At 39.9% G+C, this 26,176-nt stretch overlaps 1 protein-coding gene across 2 annotated transcripts in view; it reads left to right on the top strand.

Moving 5' to 3' along the window:
- GRID2 (glutamate ionotropic receptor delta type subunit 2) overlaps positions 1 to 26,176 on the top strand; it is a 1,554,957-nt gene that overhangs the window by 1,509,880 nt on the left and 18,901 nt on the right. The window contains exons 15-16 of one of the 2 annotated variants that reach the window (XM_043871274.1): positions 938 to 1,178; positions 3,867 to 7,648. In XM_043871274.1, the coding sequence (XP_043727209.1) occupies positions 938 to 1,178; positions 3,867 to 4,289 (664 nt within the window). In that variant the 3' untranslated portion in view covers positions 4,290 to 7,648. Of the gene's footprint in view, positions 1 to 937; positions 1,179 to 3,866; positions 7,649 to 26,176 lie in introns of those variants that run through there. The other variant, XM_043871276.1, reaches the window with a different exon arrangement.

Genomic DNA, 26,176 nt, shown 5'->3' with positions numbered 1-26,176 from the left:
GGAAATGTCAGGGAACTGGCAGAGGGGACCCACTCTGGAATGCTCATGACCTTGGCCCTGACTGTTCTCACCCTGTGAGAAGGGCCAGAACTAGGCAAGTCTGAGGTAGACCCAAAGAGTATTTGGAATTGAGAGTAAAGCCGCTGTGAAAAATATACATTTTAAAAGCTGCAGTCTTTGCAGCTACGCCCACACCCCCACCCCAGACTCTGGAAGTGAGTAAAAGAAGAAAAAGGGTATTTCTTATTTGAATTTAACTACTTCTGAAAGCCTCTGGTCAACTTTTCTTCTTGTTCTCCAAGGTAAGATTATTTCGCCTTTGGCATTAAAAGGAAACTAGATCAGTTGTGTGAAAAACCCAAAATGATGTATTTTATCAACTTCAGACTTGTCCCAAGGCTTTCTCTCACACTGTGTTAAATAATAGAAGTCTGTTTAATTGAATTCCTTTGTCTGTAGCATATGCTGGGTGACATTATGCCAGCATCTTGCTCTAAGCAGCAAAACGTTCTTCGTAAAAGCATTAAGATCCAGAGCATCTTTCTGGATACAGGGTAGGAACACAGAACTGCAGCAGCTTGAAACCACATAAAAACAGTGCCTCCGAAATGTAATTGCAAAAACACATCACAACAAACCAGGGCGGGGGGTGGGTAATATTTAGGATTCTAAAATGAACTTTAAAAAAAAAAAAAAAGAGGGGAGAGGGAAGAATATAAGAATGGAGGGAGGAAAGCATTTGTGGCACAAATCTATCTATAGAATTCAACCCTATAATGTTTTGCATGTCCTAACATTCCACCCACAGGCTAATCTATATGTTTATTTCCCCTTGACAGCCACCATCCTGTAGAGATGGGGTTATTAATGGGTGTATTGTGGACTGAGGCAGTTAACCACGTCTGCAGTAACGCATGATTGTGTGTTTCACCCCAAGGATCCTGGAGCTTCAGCAAAATGGCGACATGGACATTCTGAAGCACAAATGGTGGCCCAAGAACGGTCAGTGTGACCTGTACTCCTCCGTGGACACAAAGCAGAAAGGAGGCGCCCTGGACATCAAGAGCTTTGCAGGGGTTTTTTGTATCCTGGCTGCTGGCATTGTCCTCTCCTGCTTTATAGCCATGCTGGAGACATGGTGGAACAAGAGGAAAGGCTCCCGGGTTCCATCGAAAGAGGTACTTGCTTGAAAGCTTCAGCACTGTGTTGAGCAAACACGTGGGCTGTGTTTCCAGGGAGGGTCATCACAGGGAAAGGGATGGTGGTTGGGGGTGGGATTTGTCTCTTCTTTCCTTGAAGAATGAAAATAAATGTATGAAATGTAAAAATTGGTAAGATCAATACCAATTTGCATTTTTAAGACATCCCAGATTCATGAAGAGGAAACGATAGCATTTCAAAGACTGACAGTTTCATGAGCCATAATGGGCCTTGAAATTCTCCCGAATCTTAGGATAGACTAGGTCTATGATTTTTCCAAAGGCTGTGATTTCCTTGACCATTTAACTAAGACACTTATTATTTTATTTCAAGTAGCTGTTTAACTTATAAGTAAATTACTAGTGTCTCTGAGATTCGGCCTAAGAAATGCAGTGTTACAGTAAAATAATTAGTTTTCTCTTCACTGCCAGAGACTGCATCCCTCTGTCTGCATGTAGACCTAGAAAAGTGATCAGATGTTTTCAGCTCTTTGATGACTCTAAGCTTAACAAATCCATACTATGGAATCATGTAGAATTCCATTTTTCATCTTTCCTCCTGGATCAGCTTGACTCCAGGGCCATATTAAAATTTTTCCAGAGATTTGAAAGAATAATTTCAGAGTTACATATATCTTTTAAAGTGCCCTGTGCTTTATTTTCATCCAAAAAAAAAAAAGTGGGATTTATAAATTTTCAGAGACTATCTGAAGTTAAACTACTTGATTTATTTATCTTACTTCCACTGGATCAAAAGGTAAAAAATAATTTTAATAATGAACTCATATTCACTAAAGTTTCACAAATTGAAATGAAAAAAAAATCTGAATTTGCTGAATAATTTGATTTGCTGGATAGTTTCAAAGAAAGTTGGTTTTAAACTTTCTGTAACTAGACCTTGGCAAACTAATGCCTAAGTAAATCCTAAGAGGATCTGCTTTAAGGCACAAATAAAAATGATTCTCATTCACATGTGAGTTTTTGCATGTTAATATATTCTTTCAAACAGATTGTTTCCTAAAATTTTCTGAGGATTCCTTCCTACCACCTTATATGAAAAATTGATCAGCACCATTTATAAGGAAAAGCTTGGCTCGGCAAAGATAAATTTTAGCTTCCTACCTGTCTGAGTGATCATACATTCTAAATTAGTGGGGTATAAACTAAAAATTAATCAGATTTTTCTGTAGTGTTTTCTTTGTGGAATAAACTTCTGGTATCTCTACTGACACTGATTCAATGCCAAAGACCACATTAATGCAACATTATAGCCGAGACATCATAGTTTCAAAAATCTGAAAATTAAGGACTCCCCAAGCTCCTTATATTTTGAATTACTATACATGATATTAAATTTTGCATTATTATATCTGTTGATGGATGACTACATTATAGTTGCTGTGGGAACCATAAAATTCTATCTTTCAACCCTCTAAAGTCTCAGTGATAATATTGCATTAATGGATATTTTTATTGGATTTTGAAATGAGAAAGGAGAAGGAAAAACAGTGATGCACATCAAAATATTTTTCACTGAGGAGCACTTTAATTGCACAATGAAAAAAATACATCCTCCATTCTAATTCATAGCAGCTAATCCAGATCATATGAACAAATATTTTCTTTTATGATTAATAGATATTTTAAATTTTAATTTATTGGATATAATTAAATCCTCATAAATTTAGTTTATTGAACTTGGCTATAAAGAAGACTGATGAAAAGGACAATTTTCTTTCCTGCCAGTTTTATTTTTCAAATATTGGGCTTTAATGCTCACTTTTAGTGAAAATTCTAAGGAATTTATGAATTAGTTTCACCTCCAGAAATCTGAGATTTTACTTCCTTTTTCTTCATTAAGCACCTTCTTACTAAGACTCCATTAGGGTAGCTCAAAACGTCTTTGATTTAGAGGCCATTTAGTATTAAGTTGGCCCTAAACTGAAGCTGTCACTCACATGTCATGACTTGAAGGGGTCTCTAAAGCTTCTTTTGCTGACCTCACAATACTGAATCATTTAGGCACTAGGTAACTTGAGTGTATGAAATCCCTCAATCAGAAACTGATTCTTTTGTGTTGAATGTTGCTCTCTCTAAACAATCTCACATGTTTCTAGCTGAAAGAGAAATAACCCTTTAACAGTCACTAACACTTTAGTGTAAACTAGCATATCAACATAGTATTACTTATTTCCAAGAATGGAAAGTTAAGGTTAGGAGTGAATAGAGGAAAGAAACAAAAGCCAACTTGGAATGAGACATCCTGAAGAAGGAGGAAGCATGCAAATAGAAGAGGTGGGGGTGGGGGAATGTGTAGCCAAAACCATACATTCTGTTTGTATAATTTTGTCTGGGTCTGTCCCTGCTCTTGTAGAAGGCAATCACCCATCTACTACTCCCATATTTGGTAGTTGCATGTGGCATTTGCTCATTTAAGAACTTTCATTGCAAGAAAAAGATAGATAACCTTATCTCAGAATCATATGGGTACCCCCATAAACCTAGCGCAGTGCCTGGCTCATATTAGGTGCTCAATAAATATTTGCTAACGGAATAAACCCCACAGTTCAGTTCATTACCTATCATGTTTGCTGAACTACTTTTTATTTTTTTAACCATGGAAGCTAGTACTGATGAGAACCTTATCTTCTTTTTCTTCATCTCCAGGATGACAAGGAAATTGACCTGGAGCACCTCCATAGACGTGTAAATAGCTTGTGCACAGATGACGACAGCCCCCATAAACAGTTTTCCACCTCGTCAATTGACTTGACCCCTCTGGACATTGACACTTTGCCAACACGACAAGCCCTGGAGCAAATCAGTGATTTCAGGAACACTCATATTACCACAACAACCTTTATCCCAGAGCAGATCCAGACTCTTAGCCGCACACTGTCAGCTAAAGCTGCCTCTGGTTTCGCTTTTGGCAACGTGCCTGAGCACCGAACTGGCCCTTTTAGGCACAGGGCACCTAACGGGGGCTTTTTCAGGAGTCCTATCAAAACAATGTCATCTATTCCTTATCAACCAACTCCTACCCTGGGGCTCAATCTGGGTAACGATCCAGACCGAGGCACTTCCATATGAGAATCCAACAAAATCTCTCCAGTTTCTCTTGTAGGACTCCCTTTGCAAGGAGCAACTGTAAGATTGTGGGACTAACATGGATGTAACTTTTTTTTTAATCAGGATTATTAGTAACAATTCTAGTTCTTTCTCTCTACCTTCTCCCTCTTCTCTCTCCTCCGCTTCTTTCTCTCTCTTCTTCCCTCTCTTTCCAGACATCTCCTTCCACTTTGTTTCATTACTCAATTTGTTCCCCCAGAAGGTAGTATACTAGGATCCTATTAGACTGCTTTTCATATACTGTACTTCAAGAGTAGGAAACACGCACTGAGTATGCTAGGAGTATATGCAGGATTAATTTTACATAAAGGCCTCTTCTGTAACATTTCTCTATTTTTAAAACTATAATTGCAATAACTTCAGTCTTTTTACATTCTTCTGCTGCATCCATAAAATGCTCCACTGCTGTCGAGTGTCCTTTGACTATGGACCAAAGGCAACCCCTGCAGTGTTTATAGAATAATTTAAAGACCATTCAGGCCACATAATATGAGAATGCAATTTTGTAGGATTACAAAAAAGCCATTAATATGCCAGTCAAGACTACAGTTAAAACTACTCTTGCACTGCAACAGTGCATATGACCTTTATGTGATTGTACAGTATTAAAAAGGTTTTTTTGCTTATGTACAGTAAACTTTATCATATGGCAGCAGCCTCTATTGTGTTAAATAAATTAGTATCTCATATATACATATATATGCACCTATATAATGTGTATATATATTCAAAGGCGGCCATTGCTATTGCAATTCATTTAATAAAGCTTTAGTTTAAAAAAAAAAAGTATTGTATACAGGAACTATGTATAGTGCAGGGGGTCTTTTCAGTTAGAAAAGGCAGGTTGCTTTAATGTTATTCTGACTCGCATTGTTTGCCAACAGAGAATATTTTATACTTTTGTTATTAAAACATCCAGGGCGATTTAATATTTGTTCCTAGATGTAACTCATTCGAATAGATTTCTGCATTTGTTATTCAGCAATGTATAAAGCTAACCTTGATAATTTTGCTTTTAATTAATTATCTAAATGGAAAATGTTGTTAGCTGAACCACATCCACCACAGCACAGAGAGCTCTATCCGAGTTTAGATGTAGATCATTGGAGGTTAATAAATTCTCTTCCAAAGCAGTGAGCCAATCAATACAAGTGTAGTTGGGGAGAGATGGGAGCCCTTAAGAAATATTGATGTGGCCTTAATTACTGTCATACATTATCCTAAAGAAGAAAATATAACAACCCTACTGGGCTCTCAACTTCACCCCCCTTTTTATTCAGTTCTATTTGGAGGAGTTATGTATTTTTTACATTAGTGCCAAGTGTATAGAAGGATAACAACAAAAAACAGTGCCTCTTTGTGCACAATCCTTTTAAAGTAGCATTCTTACCTTTTAGAAATGTAGAAAGAATTTTGTTTGTAATCCTTCAATTAAAATGTGATAAGTAGGAAGCAAGAACTTATCCTGTGTTTTTACGCAGCCATAGACTTATTTTATTCTAATTCATTCCGTGGCTAGGATTGATATAGGAATCAACCTATGTGATTTGCTTTAGGAGAAATTAAAAGGTATATTCTTAAGGTATATTATATTTTGATGCTAATTCTGTTCTGGGGAGCATCTTGTCCTGTCACTGTTTTTGTACTAAATCGTCAAATATTGTCTACTGTGTAAGGCAGAAAATTCTCTTATCATGCGAAACCATTTTGTTTCCAGGGTAACAAGTATCTAAGTGCATGCACAACTTGTTTTCCCTTGTAACATCCATGATCTCATTCACGACTCTGATTTTAAAACAAAAAATCTTTACAACAAGCTATATAGGGACACACCAGATGTTGCAGTGATTTTAGCTATCAACAAACTGTTAACCATGTACAATATTTAAAATAGGCCTATTTTGATGTATTGCCTATTATACAAATACACAAACCACTTTTTGAAGGCCTCAGTTATAAGTGACAGAGCTTTCTGTGTATAATTTGTCTAAATAATTTGTCTAATAAAAATGTTTTCTAAACTTGCTCTCCTACCATTGAAGTTTTAACTATACAATTTGAAAATGCTTACCCTCTCACAGACAGAACTGAATTTTTCTAAAAATTTACCTTGAATTAAAGCATAACACACATTAAGTTTTGCTAGCAGAACGATACCATAATGAGTGGATCTCTAGAAACAGTACCAACTGATGTTCTAAACCGATGCAAGACCATCTTTCTGCTATTAGAGACTGTTTGAATCAAAGATATATTTGTTTTCCTTTGTGAACATCTCTATGAGCACCCTTTTGGGAAAGATTTATCCTGTTTCATGTAAACAATGCAGCCATTATAATAATAGTAGGATGAGGGTTTGTTACTTTTTTTTAAAAAGTTAAAGGTAATTATTAAACTTAGAATTTGTGTATTAATATTTGCTTTGCTGTTGGGGAAATATTCATTATGCTGAATCTATTAATTTGGAAATTGACTCCCACATTATTTCTAATAGAGTGTTATTTTCTGCATTTGAACTACAATATTTAATTCTTCTAGCATTTAATTCACTCAGTGGAGATTTTTCTGAAAACATTCAATTTAGCTTAAAATCTCTACTTTTCTATGATTTTTAAATGTTGGAACTAGAAGGAACTGTAGCGATCTAGACCATCTCCCTTATTTTACAGATAAGAAAACATAAGATGCTGAGAAGCTGTGACTCGCCCCAATATTTGACAATCTGAGTCTTTTTTAAACTCTGCCGGGCTTCGGTCACACTCATGCAGATCCTAATCAGTGGTGCATTTGAGGGATGCTCAGGTACAATGACTCCACCCACTCCTCTCTCACCAAGCTTAGGCTGCAGATCTCTAGAACTTTCCTTCCTCTTCGGAGACCACTTAGAGCATCTGATTCACCTTCTCATTCTACAGATGGGAAAGTGAGCACCTCAAGCTGCATCAGGTCACAGCTAGTGGCAGAACTCGGGGCATCCTGCTTCTGCCCTGGGCTACTTCCATTAACCCAGTGTTCACCCTGATCCTCACCACTTCCACCAAACTTGCTATTTCAAAACACCCTACGATACACATACTTTTATTCCACTCAGATGTCGAATTTATTTCACTGGTGAATCATTAAGAGAATTGGTTGTCCCTTTCAACCCCATCAGAAATTATGCACAGGGTTTTGGTTTAATTCTACATTAGAAAATTGTGAGACCTTCTTTCTTCCTTATACATAATGAACTATAGACAATTTGTCATTTTCTCAATTATGTTATTTTTCATCTCTTTTAGTTTGGTTGGTTGTCAACTGAATAAATACTTTAAAAAATAGACTTTGCTGGACGGTACTTTGCTTCTTCAATTAGAAAGAAAGATGAGAAAAATCAATTTATCCTACACAATACCTTTAAAGCCACAAAATTGGATAACAAATTATAAGTATTCTATAATCAGAATTTGGGGATGGCAAAACACATTTTGAATTATGAGAATAGTAAATAAATCAGAGCTAATAACATTTGTGCTAGTAAACATAGGTTTTATTCTTAAATATACATCTTGTGATAATTGATAAAACACAATGGGCTCACTAGAAATGGACTTCCCTCTAGAGTGTTTTTATTTCTAAAAACAAATCCTTTATCCAGTCCTTGTGATCAGATATTAATAAATGACTAGTAATTATGACATTTATAAAAAGCATTTCAATTTTTTTTAAAAAACATTTATTTATTTGGCTGCACCAGGTCTTAGTTGCAGCATGTGGGGATCTAGTTCCCTGACCAGGGATCAAACCTGGGCCCCGTGCATTGAAAGTACAGTCTTAGTCACTGGACCACCAGGGAAGTCCCTCAGCAAATTTTAAGAAACACCATCTCATGAGGTAAGATCTATGAGTTCCCTTGGATGGAAATGACTTACCTAACATTGAAAAATTAGAAGATAAAGCTTCTTAGATTTGATAGATTTAATTCAATTCTATTAGTGTTGACTGAAAACCTGTTATGGAAAACCACGGTGCCAAGCAGTTACACATCACATAGATGAAGACGTTTTCACGAATGGGTCTGGATGTGTTTGAGGGCATAGGCCTTTCCTTGTCCCTATTCAACATGCAGGATATGGAGGCCACCTTACAGACTTCCTAGAGTGGCAGAAATTAGTGACCCCAAACCAGTATCTCCTCTTGGGCCTGGACAGTCCAGCTGACTGGACCAGTCCATCCTGGAAGTTCTCATGTGCTGACTGAGTCTGCCATCTTAGATTCAGATTCCTTCCACAAGGAAGACTTGGAAATTTCCCAAAATGCCAGACCATGAGGCCAAATTTTCAAAAACATGAAAATCACCCTGAGACACAGGGAAACTGCTGTCTAACCCTTGCTCCTGGTCCATAGGACTCAGGCGTCCACATCAGAGCGGCACAGACCAGGGCGCTCATTTTCTGTCCCTGCAGCTAATCCCTCGGGATGGCTAGAGCACTGTAGAGTTTCCAACAACTTGCTTCAAAGGGACCAAACACAGGAAATCTTATTCAGGCTACTCTTCAACTTTCACAGATTTTTATTTGAATTGCAAATAAGGCTCCTAGTTACTGTTCCTGTCACCTAAGACACAGGATACACCGTGACCTAGGATCCGGATGAAAGTGAAGTGTTTTACAGGCTGCCCACCCCGAGGACAGCCTCCAACCTACACACACCCCCGGGAGAACAGGAAAGACATGGTTTTGTTGCATTTTGCAGAGCTGCACAGAGGCGCAGAGCGACTGCACCACCTAACGCCTCAGCTTGCCGTGGGAACAGAAACACTAAACGGGCTGCCGCTGGTTTTCTCACCTGACTTTTCCCACGTTCTTTTTTTCAATAGCTTTCTTTTGTTTCCATGGAATATCAGTAACAAAGCGAGTATTGTTCAAAGTTGAGAAATTTTTGCATATCTAAAAACTCTACCCTAACTTGCTATTACACACCATTTAGGACAAAGTGTCATCTTTGGACTGATTTTGCGCGTTTCTGGGATTTATTCCCAGTGGAGATGAGAAACTGTTTTGTCTGCCCTTGTTACCTACTTTACGCCACAAACATACTTTTCTGGACTTCCTTAAGAATGAGTCCCCTTTTTGTTTTTGGAAAAACTCTATAGGTTCCAACCTATAGAATTGGCAACATATTTCAAAAGCCTCAAATTATCTGTGATATGATAGAAAATTCACAAAAATTTTACATTTTCATTAATTAAAAACTAATTAAGCTTTCATAGCAGCTGTTTCAAAAGAAGAAGCATATGTCACAAAATCAAAGAACAGTAAAATGTCAGAACCAGAGAGGGACAGAGTAATAAATACAAATATTTTAATAGGTTATTTGCCTGCCATAAAATTTGAAGTACAAGTAGAGGCAAACTTTAATTTTTAAGTTGTTATATTTTATTTTTAAATCAGTACTATTGAAAATTCTAGGAATCAAGTAGCCTGTACCTATGGCTATTTTTAATTTAAAAAATTAAACATCAGTATTGGATATCAGTAAACAAATTACAGTTCGCTTACTCACTACCCAACGGGTTCATAATAGTGGGCCTTTAAGAATTATTCTAATGTGAAATAAAGTGAGGTTCAATTTGTAAAACTTTAAGTTATATAAAACTTTTCAGAATCATAGCCATTTCATGAAGCAAGGGATACCTGTATCTATTTCAAACTAGATAAATAAGGAGCTGATAGGTGATATTTAATTCCTCTTCAGAACTGTGTTAAAATTGACTTTCAAATAGTTAATGCTATTTGAAGTTAGTGCTAGCCCTCTGTTAATATCCATTTATAAAAGTTGGCTATAAGACTTGTTTTTAGATATCAAAGCACAGTAAAATTAAGCTGAAAATAAAGGTGTCAACGTGCCCAGCTGTTTAGTTTGACTTTTTTGTTCTAAAAATAGTTATTGATACCTAATGTGCTACAGAAGTAACTTCATCTACTTTTGTAGGTGATGTTAGAAAACACTTTGAACATTAGTTGTTAGATGGATTACAGCCCCATCATATATCTAATTGGTATAATTGACACTAGATATCAAATGCAGAACTTTCATTCACATAATGTTTTAAATGAATGTAATACTTTTTTCCAAATCGAGAATAAAAATTAAAAATGAGTAATGCAGCAAGAGAGACATGTAATCAGGCCTTCCAGATTCAATTCTGCGTAACCAAGCATTTTAAAACTTATTGCTGACTCACTCAAGTTTCTCCGTGGAAATGTCATGGTAAAAACAATTGTTCATAATCTGAGCAACACGTGAACAAAATCACCCCTCACACATGTGGCCTTTATAGCTTTTGGTGTGTCCAATTAACATGGTAAGTCCTATACTGCTCAATCACCAATTCATATATATTTAATTCTTTCTTGTTCATCATCATTAAATGACAGTTTAATGATGTATTTTTTACTTCATAATAATGATTTCATGTCTCTTTAAAAAAATGAGTATTAATACATAGGCTGCAGAGAGAATATTAGGAACAAAACAACCACACAAGATCAACCAGTCCATTGATGGACACTGTCTGAGCACCTACTATGAGCAAGGCACCTAAGACAGCGCTTTCCTAAGTGGTGCACTAAGGCATACTCCTCAGCAGCAGGACGTGGGAGGTGCTGAGGTGTTGGTGCCCTCATCATCAGGGCGGTAGGGTGGGCCCCTGGTCAAGAGCTCTGCCCATGAGCAGTTTTATTTACTTACACCTAGACTTAGCTAAGAGAGCTTCCAAAGCTGGAGAAACAAAATAGACACATTTTAAACTTTGAATAAAAACTCATGATTTGAGTAACATCAGAAGACAAGAACATGAACTATGATACACAGTACATTTAATGGTCAGATTAGTGCTATGAAGAGAATATTCTATGAGAAGAAGAATGAGGCTGTGTGACTTGGGATGGTTTCATGGAGTAAGTAGAAAGCCTAAACATAGAGGAAAGGTCATGCATGTGTGCTAAGTCACTTCAGTCATGTCTGACCCTTTGTGACCCCATGGACTGTAGCTCACCAGCTCCTCTGTCCATGCAATTTCCCATGGCAAGTGGGTTGCCATGCCCTCCTCCGGGGGATCTTCCTGACTCAGGAATCGAACCGTGTCTCTTATGTCTCCTGCATTGGCAGGCAGGTTCTTTACCACTAGCACCACCTGGGAAGCCCAGAGGAAAGGTCAGAAGAATGTAAAAGGGCCTCCCAGTGGAGGGAACAGTGCAACCAAAGCACAAGAAAGGGAGAGAATGCCCAGAAGAGCAGTAGCCCACGATGTCTTGAATGTGGTTTCACATCAGGAAGTAGCAGGAAGTGAAGCTGGGGTGAGACTGTGGGGAGATGCCTATAGACTGGGCACAAGAGATCATACTTTCCTGTTCACTCATCCATTTATGTATTCAACATATCTTCACTGAGATCCTACTAAGTGCAAGAACTATTCTACGTGCTTGGGATACAGTATCAAGACCGAAATCCCTGCCCTCGTGGCATTTACAATCAACTGAAGGATGAGATGGCTGGATGGCATCACCGACTCGATGGTCATGAGTTTGAGTGAACTCCGGGAGTTGGTGATGGACACGGAGGCCTGGCGTGCTGCAGTCCATGGGGTCGCAAAGAGTCAGATATGACTGAGCAACTGAACTGTACTGAACTGAAGGAGATAACCTCTAAGCAGGATAAATAAGTGAAGCACACTGTCTAATAGATGATAAGCACTGTAGAGGAAGACAAAGAGGAGGAGCAGGAAGGCCAGAGTGAAAGTGGGATTTGCCATATATTAAATAAGGTGACCGGGGAGGTCTCCCTAATAAGTCAGCATTTGACTGAAGCTTTAAAGCAGCGGTCCCCAACCTTTTTGGCACCAGGGGCCAGTTTCATGGAAGACAATTTTTTCACGGACTGGGGTAGGAGTAGGGGGACAGTTTCAGGGTGATTCAAGTGCATTACATTTATTGGGCACTTTATTTCTATTATTATTACATCAGCTGCATCCTCAGTCATCAGGCATTAGATCCCAGAGTTTGGGGACCCCTGCCTTAAAGGGAATGAAAGAGTTAGTCATGCTGCTCTCTGAGGAAAGAACATCCAGACGACTTTGGTTCTCACCCAGTACAAAGGCTCTGAGTAGGGGTGTATGGGCATGTTGGAAGAACAGTGGGAAAATCAGTGTAGCTGGACCAGAGTAGGTGATGGGAGGGAAGGTAGGAAAAGAGCCCAGAAGGGAACACAGAACCCACCTTTAAGGCTTTATAGAACACCATCAGATTTTGGCTTTTATTCTGCGAGAGATGGGAAATCATCAGTGTGTACTGAGCACAGGGGAATGTTTGTTGCTTATCCAACATGTTGATTACAAAGTCAGAAGTAAATCAGTCTTGGGATCAAAGTGCTGCCACTTTCCCACCCTCCCTGGGGCCTAAATATTTGCCCCAAATTCGAGTGTTATGGGAGAGTGACATACGGCGCCAGTGGCTGGCTGTGCCTCCCTTTGAATTTCAGTCCTTGAACCATCAGAAGGAGATTGAAACAGGGCTGGTGTTCACAGAGGCTCATGACAATGGTGTGCTGGAGATTTCCATGGGCATTGGAGAGCCCACTGAAGAATTTAACTGAAGGAAACATCAGGCTCTTAAAGAGGTTGTTTAAGAAGTTTAAGCTATTAGTGATTCAGGGAACGGAACAGAAAAGAGGCCAATGGAAACCCTTGTGCAACATAGTTCAGGTGTGAGCTGAGCTCAGTGGTAACTGATAAAAGGAAAGAGGCTACAGATGGCAGATACATTTTGAAAGAAGCATTAAGAGAACTTAATGGTTCACTGAATATAGAGTGTAAAAGAGAAAAAGAAATCATATATGACTGATTTTTCAAATTTAAATGTTAGAAAAGTGGAAATAATTTTATCAAAAAGTGCTGAAGTCAGAAGAATATTTTTTCTCTTGTTAATCTTCATTTTTTTCTTAAGTTGGGAAGTTTAAAATAGAAGAAATCATAGAATTGAGAATTGTTTATTTCCCTTCAGTTGAAGCTTCAGTGACAGATTCCTAACCGTTGCGGGGTTGAGGGGGAACCTGAGGCATTGTCTAGAGTCCATGATTTTTAATCTGTGCTCCCCCGGTTCCTAAGAGTTTTTCCTCAGGATTTCTGGGGATGCTGGTCTGCTGAGGTGGGGCCCCCTGGGCTTCAGTCAGAGCTACTTTTGCTCTGATCTCATTACGTATTTGACTTTCAGTGATGATTTCCCTCACGTTCCAAACGACACATTACTGACAGGTGACCAAGATTTCAAGTCAGATGTTTTCTGAGGCAACCCACTGTAGCAGTCAACATTTTCCATTGCCTCACTGTTACTCCTCCTTACAGTTTCCCTTTGTATTCTGTCAAAAGTTGCCCCCGTCGGTTCTTTAAAATGTTACCGAGCAAGCTCCGTCCCTTTTTCCTCCATGACGTTTATCATTTTGCCCACTTCCCTGGTGGCTCAGATAGTAAAGAATTTGCCTGCCATGCAATGCAGGATACCCAGGTTTGATCCCTGGGTCGGGAAGATCCCCTGGAGAAGGGAATGGCTACCCACTCCAGTGTTCTTGCCTAGAGAATTCTTGCCATAGACAGAGGAGCCTGGTGGGCTACAGTCCATGAGCTTGCAAAGAGTCGGACACGACCGAGTGACTAATTCTTTCACCACACAGTGAATACCCAGAATTGACCAAACTGTCACACTGTGATAGAGACTCAAATCCCATTATGGCAGCTTGACACAGACCCAATATCTCCAAAGACCTAAGAGAAGAACAGGCTGGAACCAAGTTCCCTAGCTAAACAAAATTAGGCTGGCTAGAACAACCATGGAGCAGACATACCTGAATAGAAATTCAAAGAAAATGTTCTAAATACAGGCTTGTCTTATAAAAGAACAAGCTAAAATTAGCCCAAACATTACAAATACCTGCTATGTGAAAGCCAGTGTACTTGGCATGAGTCAAATCAAATACTTGTAGAACTAACTGTGCTTGCTTCCCATAATTGCTGTGTGCTTTGAGTTCTGAGCCTATTTCAGGAGAGTTCAGAGAGGTCAGAAAGCATCACTAGCACAGTTAAGTGAACTACAAGAGAATAAAAAGTCAGGTCTGAAATAGTCATCATCACCAAGCCTATCCTTTTTGAGTGTTTAAGAGGTGAGCTTTCAACAGGCAGGTGCCATCAAAAAGACTAATTTTGTCCCAGATGTTGTCTGCCAGCTTTATCTCTCGACACTGAGGTTATGATGATGGTTCACTTTTAAGAGGTCAAAGGTGATTCCCCAGGTCTAAGGAAAAAAATGCCTTTTATCAAATATAAAAACAGAAATTGGTAGTATGTGCCTTTATAAATTTAGAATAACCCTGGTTAAGCCTGTTTTTCAAATTGACAATATAATTCCTCGCAATTTGCTCTTGTTCCAGTCTCATTTTTAAAATATAAGCCATGATTCGCACACTCACATACACACATACACGCTAATCTTTCTTTCCTTGAAAACAGCACACAAACTGTGTACACAGGTTGTCTTAAACAACTACGCAGTGTAAGGATTTCAAGGCAGTTTGCACAGGCACATATTCTGAATCGTACTAAATAAAATACATGGAATATATCCTCAGGTAGAATTATTTCAAATGTAGGGAAGTTTAATCCATGCTCATCTCAAAATTAAGTTTCCAATTTCTGCTACAATTCTTATCCTTTGCAGGCCAATATGTATGTCCTCCTGAGTATAGCAACTATGGCGGGGCGGGGGTGGGGGGCATGCAGACCACATGCCACTCACAGGACTGGGCTCCATACATGTTGTTTCACTCGATTCTCATCATATCTCTGCAAACTTGCTATTGCTGATGCTAACTGAATAGTTTAAAAACAAAACAACTCATACCCTGCAGACCACAGCAGACTGCTCCTGGGATCAAAAAGAGATGGGAGGGAAAGGACCCTCTTATGATCCCTCAGAGCTGTAAGAAGCTGTGTACACTATGGAGTTTCATAAAAATCAACTGGTCCTCACTAACTGATATATTTTTGATATAGAAATTTCAAGCGGTAAATAAAATGTTCATAAAAGATGAATATAAATGCCGCACACATGATAGTTGCCTAGAAAACAGAGTCTAAGAAAAACCCTGCTAGACCAGCATCTAGACCAGAGAGCCGATCAGAACCCAGCAAACCTGTCCATCCTCCTGCTCACCCTCATCTCTGCCAGTGGTGTGTCAGCAAACTTTCAGGTCCCCTTCCCCTCTTTCTTGGAATTCCTTAGATGGAACCATTAGAAAAACAAACCCCTATTGAGTCAGCTTATATAATGCTCTACTTCTTGACCCCTTTTTTCCAGCCCTACAGCTACGAGGCAAGTGTAAGCACATATTAGCCTCTGTCTGGAAGCATGCACAAGGTCTCCTATGCGTCACTCTTTTCCAGCTCACCTTGCTCCTACCCATCTTACTAGGGAAATGTACGTGATTTCTCAAATCAGGATGCTGATTTAATTTTTTCAAGGCATTTCTGTGGTCCATTAAGCCATGGCCAAAGACCTTGGCCAAAAGTCTCTTCTGGCAGATAGCACTAAGGCAGCCTTCACAGAGAAGCGATATTTGAGCCAAGGAGGTAGGATTTTGACAATCAGAGATATGAATGTAGGCTGTAAAAGCAATGTGCAAAGATGAAATGGAAAAATACACTTGATGAGGATTGGACTAGGAATGAAACTATTTGGCTAGAAAGCCAATCTGTGGGGAGGGGGGCAGGCAGCGGCTTAGGAGACAGGCAGAAGATTAGGTGGTTGGTAGGCGCATTCGACAATTTTGAGAGTTCATATACATGACAAGATTCTAGGCACTGCAGTGCATATAAACCTGCAAGACTTCCAAAGCTATTAGGAAGAGACGTCGTGTATATGCATAACTACCACATAAGGCAGAGTATAATGTGTTCCATAAAAGTGACATAATGTATTACAGGAATTCAGAGAAGGGAGAGAAGATTCTCCCCAAGAAACCTTTTTGTTGAAATACAAAATGATTTTAAATGACATATGACATATGATAAGTACTTTAAAATAGTCTGTAATGTTTTGCAAATTCAGAGAAAAGCAAGCAAGAAGTTTCTCCAGGGTGATAAAATGGCTGCGTGGAGAAGACAGTTTTGGAACCGGGCTTCAAGAAAGAGTATAATTTCTGCAAACATAGAGTAGAGAAAGACATCATTAGGTAAACGGGAAAGATACGATCCAGCTCACAGAGGACAAAAACACGAGGCACATTTGAGAAAGAACAAATCATTTGGCGGCAACACATGGCCCATGAAGAGCAGTAAGGACTTAAGACAACGAAGCTATAAACATCAAGCCCAACCACCAATGTAATGTTTGAGTCTCAGCCTGTTTACAATCTATCCCATTTTTGAACATCTGTGAATGTTAGAAATATGACAGTGTTTACAGTCTACTGGGGAAAACAGACAATTTAACAGACAGTGACAATAAATTGCAGTAAGTGCTGTGGTCATGGAAACGCAAGGTGATTTGCAACCCAGAGCAGGAATAGGAAAGCTCCCCAGCTGGGACTCCCAGCTAGACTTGCAGGAAACTGAGAGTCAGTCAGGCAGAGGGGACCACGGTTGTTCACACCAGATGACCAGCGTAGGTGCAGACCTGATGCCACAGGGCAAAGTTAGTTCTGGGACTGAAAGAAATTGCCCGAGCTGAAACTTAAAGGGAAAGGAGACTATCAAGGGATTCAAGTGAAGAGGTTGAGGGCTGGCCTGGAAATGCTTCATTAGCCACATTAAAGAATTTGTATTTTTAAGGAATAAAGTTCTAGGCAACACGAGGGAGCCATTAGTATGGAGTAGTGACCTGATCATATAGACTCATTTGAGCTGCCCTAGGAGAAAGTTTTGGAGACAGACAAGATCTGAGAAAGGTGGACCAGTAGGAACCTCATGTGGTAATCTAGGTGGAGTCCTTGTGTCTGGTAGGAACAGCAGGAAAGGAAGGAGGTGGAAAGGTTCTAGAGAGAGCTGTAGCAGGAATGGGTCTGAGTCTGGGACTAAGGTATTTCTGAAGTATTTAGTGGAGGTGGAATCATGAGACCTTACAAAATCATCCAAGGAATAAGTGGGTCTAGTTGGCAGAAAATAAGATCTGGACATAGAACCCTGAGGAAGATCAACATTTGATCAAAAGATGGAAGAGTATACTGCCTAAACAATCAAGGAAGAAAGCTATAGGAGCGAGCAGTCTCCGACGTTATGGGAAGAGAGTGTTTGGTAGACAGTGGCCAATATTGTCAGGAGCCACTGAGAGAAGGAAAGCACCCACTAGAATTAGCAACATGAAGGTTCTCCCAATCATGGCAAGAAGAGTGCTCAGGAGAATGAGGGAGCTGAAACCAGACTGCAGTCAGACAAAGAGGAAGTGGAAGGGTAATACACTTTCTTCCAAGGAAGATGGTGACAAAAGAGAGGAGGGGAAAGGAACTGTACCCAGAGGAGAGAATAGGATCCAAGGAGGATATTTATTTCCCAGACAGGAGAGACACATTTAAATACCAGAGGAAGGAACCAGGATAGAGGTCAATGTTGAGAGTACAGGTCTGTGCTCCGTTGCCTCAGTCTTGTCGGACTCTTTGCAACCCGTGGACTGTAGCCCGCCAATCTCCTCTGTCCATGGGATTCTCCAGGCAAGAATACTGGAGTGGGTTGTCGTGCCCTCCTCCAGGGGATCTTCCCAACCCAGGAATCAAACCCAGGTCTCCAGCATCTCCTGCATTGCAGGCAGGTTCTTTATTCACCGAGAGTACAGTAGCAAGCAGGGTATTCAAACAACAAAAAGAATTGGATCCAGGGCATAATTCATTTTCAACAGGAGAAGGGATATATATTTTACTGTAACTGCATGAGAGGGCAAAAGGATGAGTGTGAAATCAGGTAAATGTCTAGGTTCAGTAGCAAGGTTTCAGTGAGAGCTCTGTCAGATTCCAGTTTTTATAAGATAGAGGAAGCAAATCATTGGTGAGGGTCAGGTGTCATCTGCTTGAGAAGAATAAGGAGTGGAGGGACCATGAGAGCAACACAGTCGGACTGGCTTACAGCTTTGAAGGCTCATCTGAGGTTAGAGGCCACCACATGGTCTGTTCAGTTGTGAGTTTTTTCCAGTCATTCTCAGCAGCTTCTGTTTAGCCACAGGGAGATAGAGTTGAATTTAACCACAGCTGTAGCTTTTACCTTGGAGAAGGAAATGGCAACCCACTCCAGTGTTCTTGCCTGGAGAATCCCAGGGACGGTGGAGCCTGGTGGGCTGCCGTCTACGGGGTCACACAGAGTTGGACATGACCGAAGCGACTTAGCAGCAGCAGCAGCAGCTTTTACCTAGGTTATGAATAAACAACGGTGATGACTCAATGTAGTACTACAAAACGTTCATCTAAATGGGGTGTCCCGGTGGTATAGGATGTGTAGAAGGAAGCCATATTAATTAGGGTAAGTAGTGATACTTGGTGTAAAAAAGCTCCTCCTTCCAACCTGAGTGGCTTAATACAATAGACTGTTTTTCACTCCTATGAAGTTCAAAGACAAGCAAAGGGTCATCTTCCATGTGATGCCTCAGGATGGGGTTCCTCCTATCCAGTGACTCTCATGCCCCAGGACTTTGGACCCCACCCCCACCCCCAGGGAGGGACTTGTTGCATCCAGCTGGTAGACCAAGAAGGGACAGAACGCAGAGGATTCTGGGAGTTTTAATGCTCTGGTCTAGAGGTAGCACTCATCATGGCCACTCACAGCCCACCAGCTTATCACAGGGTCACAGGGAAACAGTTTCACTAAGCATCTGCCCTCACTGCCACAGAGGCACAGAGTCAAGTTAGGAGGTTTCATAGGCTTGAGACGGAACAAGACAAAAAGTAGTCCAAATGAAAATGAAAGCACAGTGATTTTTCTGAGAAAATTAATAGAATTGGTGATTACATAGATCAAGGATGATAAACAAGGTTCTGCGTAAAGCACTACATTAAAAGGAATTATGGCGGGGGGGGGGGGGGGGGAAGGAATTATGAGGTTAAAATCCAGGGTCAAAAACAAAACAAAAGAAAAATCCAGGGTCAGTGAGACCTACCCAAACCATCCTAATTAAAGATATGACCCCTTCCCCCAACATTCTCCATCTCCTCCTACATGGCCCAATTTGTTTTCATTTTTTTATATATCCTTTTTTTTAAATTTTTTAATTTTGTATAGGATATACAAAGGCCTCGTGTGCTGCAGTCCACGGGGTTGCAAAAAGTCAGACACAAAGGAGCTACTGAACAATAACAACAACATAGGGATATAGCCGATTAACAGTGTTGTGATGATTTCAGAAGAAGAGCAAAGGGACTCAGCCGTACATACACACGCATCCATTCTCCCCCAGACTTCCCGCCCATCCAGGCTGCCACGTAACACTGAGCAGCGTTCTGTGTGCTGTGTGGGTCCTTGTCGGTCATCTGTTTGAAGTACAGCAGTGTGGACATGTCCATTTGTTTTCATATCACTTGTGATTTACTATGTTCGTGTACTAACACTAGGTAATTTACTGATCTGGTATAGTCTTTATCTTTCTGCTCTAACGTAAGCAGGAATTTTTCAGTATTATTTTGCAGTTTCCTCAGTGCCTGAAACAATGTCTGGCATAAGGACGGTCATTCTTGAATGACCGAATGTCATGAGATTTAACAAGGCCCTTCACGGCGAGGTTGGTGCTTCTCTTGTGGCTCAGCTGGTAAAGAATCCACCTGCAATGTGGGAGACCTGGGTTTGATCCCTGGGTTGGGAAGAGTCCCCTGGAGAAGGGAAAGGCTACCCACTCCAGTATTCTGGCCTGGAGAATTCCATGGACTGTATAGTCCATGGTGTCACAAAGAGTCAGACACGACTGAGCGACTTTCACTTTCACTTTCATGGTGAGGTTAAGTTGAAGTGGGACATACACACATGTAATTTGGCTTAGCTGCAGAAAGGGAAGGAAGACTCAAACATCTCGACAGATTCAGAGTTGACTATTCTGGAGGAAGAGTAGACTCAGGGAGAACACATGTAGAGTAAAAGGAGATACTTGGTTTTAGAAATATCATTTGAAATGAAGATAAAATATCCAGGTGGAGATATTCAGCAATACACTGAAAACCTACAGCCTGGGTTTAGCTCAAACATTCAGAATTGAAGTCCCAGGATGAAGACAAGTGCCTAAGGGTAAGAAGATGGAAAGTCATTCAATGGGCAACAAAATTTTGGTGGAACAGAGAAATAATCATTTTACTCCTCACAATCTTTCCCTCTTCATAACTATCCTATCTTCCAAGCAATAGCTAAAACACATGGAAAATGATGTTGTTGTGCTCAGACAATCGTGCCGACCAGGGTCCTCTGTCCATGAGATTTTCCAAGCAAGAATACTGGAGTGAGTTGCCATCTTCTACTCCAGGGGATCTTCCTGACGCAAGGATTGAACCCAAGTCTCTTACATCTCCTGCAGTGGCAGGCAGATTCTTTACCACTAGCGCCACCTGGAAAGCCCATGGATAATGATAATATTGGGGTTTCCCTGCTAACTCAGCTTGTAAAGAATTCACCAGCAATGCAGGAAACCCCAGTTCAATTCCTGGGTCCAGAAGGTCCCCTGGAGCAGGGATAGGCTACCCACTCCAGTATCCTTGGGGTCTTCCCTGGCGGCTCAGATTGTAAAGGATCTGCCTGAAATGCAGGAGACCTGGGTTCAGTCCCTGGGTTGGGAAGAGCCCCTGGAAATAAGGCATGGTAACCCACTCCAGTATTCTTGCCTGGAGCATCCCCATGGACAGAGGACCCTGGCGGGCTACAGTCCATGGGGTCTCAAAGAGTCAGATGGACACAGGAGCCTGGCAGACTACAGTCCATGGGGTCTCAAAGAGTCAGACGTGATTGAGCGACTAAGCATGCAGCACAATGATAATACTTGGCAAAAATCTGAGTCAAAGAAAGCAAATACTAGATGACCCAAAGTGTCTACAATTCGAACTTTCAATAAATAACCATTACTTGATTTTCAATTGCTATTCTACATGTTTGCTTTTGAATTTCATCTAAATTAGATATTATGACATTTACTAGAAAATAAGAACAGTTAAGTTGGTACAGAGCTCATGCTTCCTCCTATCTCATCATCAAGTGGGAACCTACCCAGTGACCCCAACATGACTGTGGTAAAAATCAATTTTCCAATCCACATACAAAACAAAAAAGTATGTTCTTATATTTCTGGTATGTTTTTCCAATTTTCATAAAACATTGACTGGAATGACAGTAAAACACTGTACATAGCCCCATATTTTTCTATCCCCATTAGAGTAATATGGGACATATTATACTTCTTAAAAATTCAAATAAGATCAGTTTAAAAGTATTTTTGGAGGCTAATTGTTATATAAAACTTATATATTCACAGACTTTCTAAAATTGATAGACTGTAAGAATCTGAACCTCTAGAGAGTTTTAGAATATTTCAAACATTTTAACAAGTATTAAAAAAAAAAAACTAAACAGTTTTCTTGTAGATAACCAAAATATAAACAATGATTTCCCTGGTTTACTTTTTATAATACACTTCAATAAAGTGTGGATAATTCAGTATAATTATCTGAAGTGATTATTTAGAACCTAAGATAGAAAATAAGGTAAAATTAAAGTGTTCAATTTACAAAATTCTCATTTTCAGAAGTTCATTTACAAGTCACTTATTTTGAACATTTGGTGTATGACTCCATGGGGGGAAAAATATACATAATGGTTGTTTTAATTTTTTTTTTAATGTTGGCCTTCAAAAAATGCTTAACCATCAATTATTATTGAAATATTTTAATAAAATGTTTTAAAGGCATTATTTTTACGTTAAATAGGTTATTTTTTATTTTTTAATTAATTATTTTTATTGGGGAATAGTTCCTTTACAATGTTGTGCTCGTTTCTGCTGTACAATGATGTGACTCAGCTATACACACACATAATCCCCATTCTTGTACAAAGAGAAAATACAGTAGTACAAAAGAGTATAACATTTTAAATACTTTGAGAATACTGGTCTCCTAAGAAAATAGGTCAGTGTCATCATCAAGGACATGGAGTCTAAAGGTTAGGGTTCAGATCCATTGTTTGTCAGCTGTGTTACCCAAGGCAGTTTACTCAGTTTCTGTGTTTCATTTTTTCATCTATAAAATGAAAATAATAATAGGACATTCTTCATAGTTTCCTTAAAGAATTTTAATGTCTTATATTTAATGGAAAGCACTTGAAACCTTTTCCTCATTCACAGTAGACTCAAAAGAGTCATAATATTATTATTCTGCCTGTATTTTTGTGTAATGAAATGCACAAATTAATAAAAGATAGATGCTGCTAGAATGAAAATATGGTGAAAGCTAACACTTATCTTTCAAGCCAATTCTATGGAAGCCAAGAGATACCCAAATGAAAATACATGCACCAGCGTGCTGCTTAGAAATTTTGTGCAATCTTATGAAACTCTGAAATAGAAAGCAAAGCAAGAAAAAAGCATATTTTTTAAAACATTCCAATTTTAGACGTACAAGCTTTATTCCAAAGAAAGCAGGCTTTTAAATATGTATTAAATTATCTCACCATGTCTTCAGGGTCAAACTGTTCTTCTGATTATGTATTAGAATATGCTTTATCTTAAACATCTCTGAGCTTTAAGAACAAAAAGAAGCCTCAGTAGCATTATAAAAAGACCATATCCAAAGACAAGTTAAAAATCAGGGAGATAAGCCTGTATATAGAAGCTCTACCAAACTAACACTAAAATTACAGGCTTTTAACACTTAAAAAAAAAAATGCTCTTCTGGTTGGTAGTGGTTTAGTCACTAAGTCATGTTCAACTCTTGGGACCCCATGGACTGTAGCCCTCCAGGCTCCTCTGTCCATGGGATTCCCCAAGAAAGAATACGGAAGTGCGTTGCCATTTCCTTCTCTATGGCATCTTCCCCACCCCGGGATCGAACTCATGTCTCCTTCATTGCAGGCTGATTCTTTAACACCGAACCACCAGGGAAGCTCACTAAAATTAAAGGCTTTTAACACTTAAAAAATTTTTTTAAAAAAAGTCTTTCTATTTCTGTCAAAATAAAGGAAAAGAAAAGAAAGACTTCTAACATTAGGGAGATTTTCATCTTTTAAGATTTGATCTATTAAAAATATGTTCATTCTTCAATTTAAAATAAAAACAGAAAAAGAGATCAAGACAGTTTCTCTGACATCACAGACCTCGGAGGTTAGTTGTTGTAGTTTAGTTGCTAACGCTGTTCAGTCACTCAGTCATGTCTGACTCTGCGACCCCAAACACAGACTTCCCTGTCCTTCACTATATCCCTGAGTTTGCTCAAACTCATGTCCATTGCGTCGGTGATGCCATCCAACCATCTCATCCTCTGTCGTCCCCTTCTCCTCCTGCCCTCAATCTTTCCCAGCATCAGGGTCCTTTCTAATGAGTCAGCTCTTAACATAAGGTGGCCAAAGTATTGGAGCTTCAGCTTCAACATCAGTCCTTCCAAAGAATATTCAGTACTGATTTCCGTTAGGATGGACTGGTTTGATCTCCTTGCAGTACAAGGGACTCTTAAGTCTTCTCCGACACCACAGTTCAAAAGCATCGATCTTAAGCTCTAAATTGGAATTAGTGACAAATGTAGAGGTACTCTGAGAGAGTCCCTTCTTTTCCTTTCTCCAGTCTTTTTTTTAAGAAAAAGAAAAAACTAACTTGTGCTCCTTTATTATTAATATGGGGCTTCCCAGGTGGTGCTAGTGGTCAAGAAGTGGCCTGCCAATGCAGGAGACTTAAGAGAGGCAGGTACCACCCCTGAGTCGGGAAAATCCCCTGAAGGAGGGCACAGCAACCCACTCCAGTGTTCTTGCCTGGAGATTCCCATGGACAGAGAAGCCTGGAGGGCTACAGTTCACAGGATCACAAAGAGCCGGAAAAGACTGACGCGATCTAGCCGCAGCAGGATTAACACATTGTGACTACCTGCTGTCTTCTACATGGCCAGATGGTGGCGCTGTGGTACCATTTGTCGAGATTTTAGCGTCGTTGATTCAGTCCTGTATCAGCAATAGTGTTTTGTTTATACTCTCAAGCACTCTTTCAAAAACGTTATTTTAAATGTATTTTATTCTTCTTGTTAGCGGTAGGTGAGGCTGACATTTAAATCATTGGTTATTTTATTTTTTACTCTCTTTACAAGGAAGTTTCCAAAACCTCTATGTTAGAGCTGACATAGTGTACTTTCCAAAACATTGACACTAGGTGGTCTTAGGGTATATTGTTTTTCTCTTAGTTCATGAAAATAAAAATGAAAAGAAATGAGTGTATTTTATCCACAGTATTTTCAGATATCCATAGTGTATTTAAAACCTTACAACACCTCCTAACAACATACTGCCCAAATCTTCAGAAAAAAACACAGGCTTTGCTCGGCAAAAGTGAACAATTTTAGTTCAATACTCTTTCTAACCTCTCAGTGTTTGGTGAGAAAACTTGTTCCTGCTGATGGTGATGTTATGTGATGGACACATCCTTGCCTATAAGTGTTCCTAACAGCTGACCCCATTGATCACATTAAACAATCTTTCTGTAAGTTTGGGTTCCATCTGACATCCCAAGGATGAAAGGGGAAAACTGTTTTCACTTTCTTCCCCATCAACACTTCTATCAATAGTCTTCTCCTTTTACCTTTGCCCCACCCCAGGACAAAAATCATGCTGGGCAGCCCTACCTTACCCCTTCCACACACACACCCCTCTTGATGCTGAATAAAGTGACCCTCAGAACAGCAGAAATCAATGCAGCCATTTCTACAGATCGAAGTAGTCATATTGCAGGTGAAAAACAAAGCCCAAGAAGGAAAGCACAGCAGAAAAAAGCAATACACTCTTTTAGAATTGATATAACAGGGGCAATTGTGACCCACGCAATCTTAGTGAACGGGCAAGGGGAGGAGAGGATTAACAGAGCTCCCTACCAGTGCCCCACTGGAGAAGCCACTTCTCCATCCTCTGCCCCATCTCCTCTTCCAGGGAAGCCCTTCAAAGCACTGGACTTCCGGTTTCATAGATTTTTTTTCCCCACCTCTTATAGGTAAATTGTGAAGCAAGGTATATGTAATTTAGCTATCAGTTCAGTTCAGTCGCTCAGTCGTGTCCGACTCTTTGAGACCCCATGAATTGCAGCACACCAGGCCTCCCTGTCCATCACCAACTCCCGGAGTTTACTCAAACTCATGTCCATCGAGTCGGTGAAGCCATCCAGCCATCTCATCCTCTGTCGTCCCCTTCTCCTCCTGCCCCCAATCCCTCCCAGCATCAGGGTCTTTTCCAATGAAAATACTCTTCGCATGAGGTGGCCAAAGTATTGGAGTTTCAGCTTCAGCATCAGTCCTTCCAATGAACACCCAGGGCTGATCTCCTTTAGGATGGACTGGTTGAATCTCCTTGCAGTCCAAGGAACTCTCAAGAGTCTTCTCCAACACCACAGTTCAAAAGCATCAATTCTTCAGTGCTCAGCTTTCTTCACAGTCCAACTCTCCCATCCATACATGACCACTGGAAAAACCAAAGCTTTGACTAGACAGACCTTTGTTGGCAAAGTAATGTCTCTGCTTTTTAATATGCTATCTAGGTTGGTCATAACTTTCCTTCCAAGGAGTAAGCGTCTTTTAATTTCATGGCTGCAATCACCATCTGCAGTGATTTTGGAGCCCCAAAAATAAAG

The sequence above is a fragment of the Cervus elaphus genome, chromosome 17 (genome assembly GCF_910594005.1).
Source record: "Cervus elaphus chromosome 17, mCerEla1.1, whole genome shotgun sequence".
In the NCBI taxonomy this organism is placed as follows: domain Eukaryota; kingdom Metazoa; phylum Chordata; class Mammalia; order Artiodactyla; family Cervidae; genus Cervus; species Cervus elaphus.
This window is presented reverse-complemented; position numbering and strand designations above follow the sequence as displayed.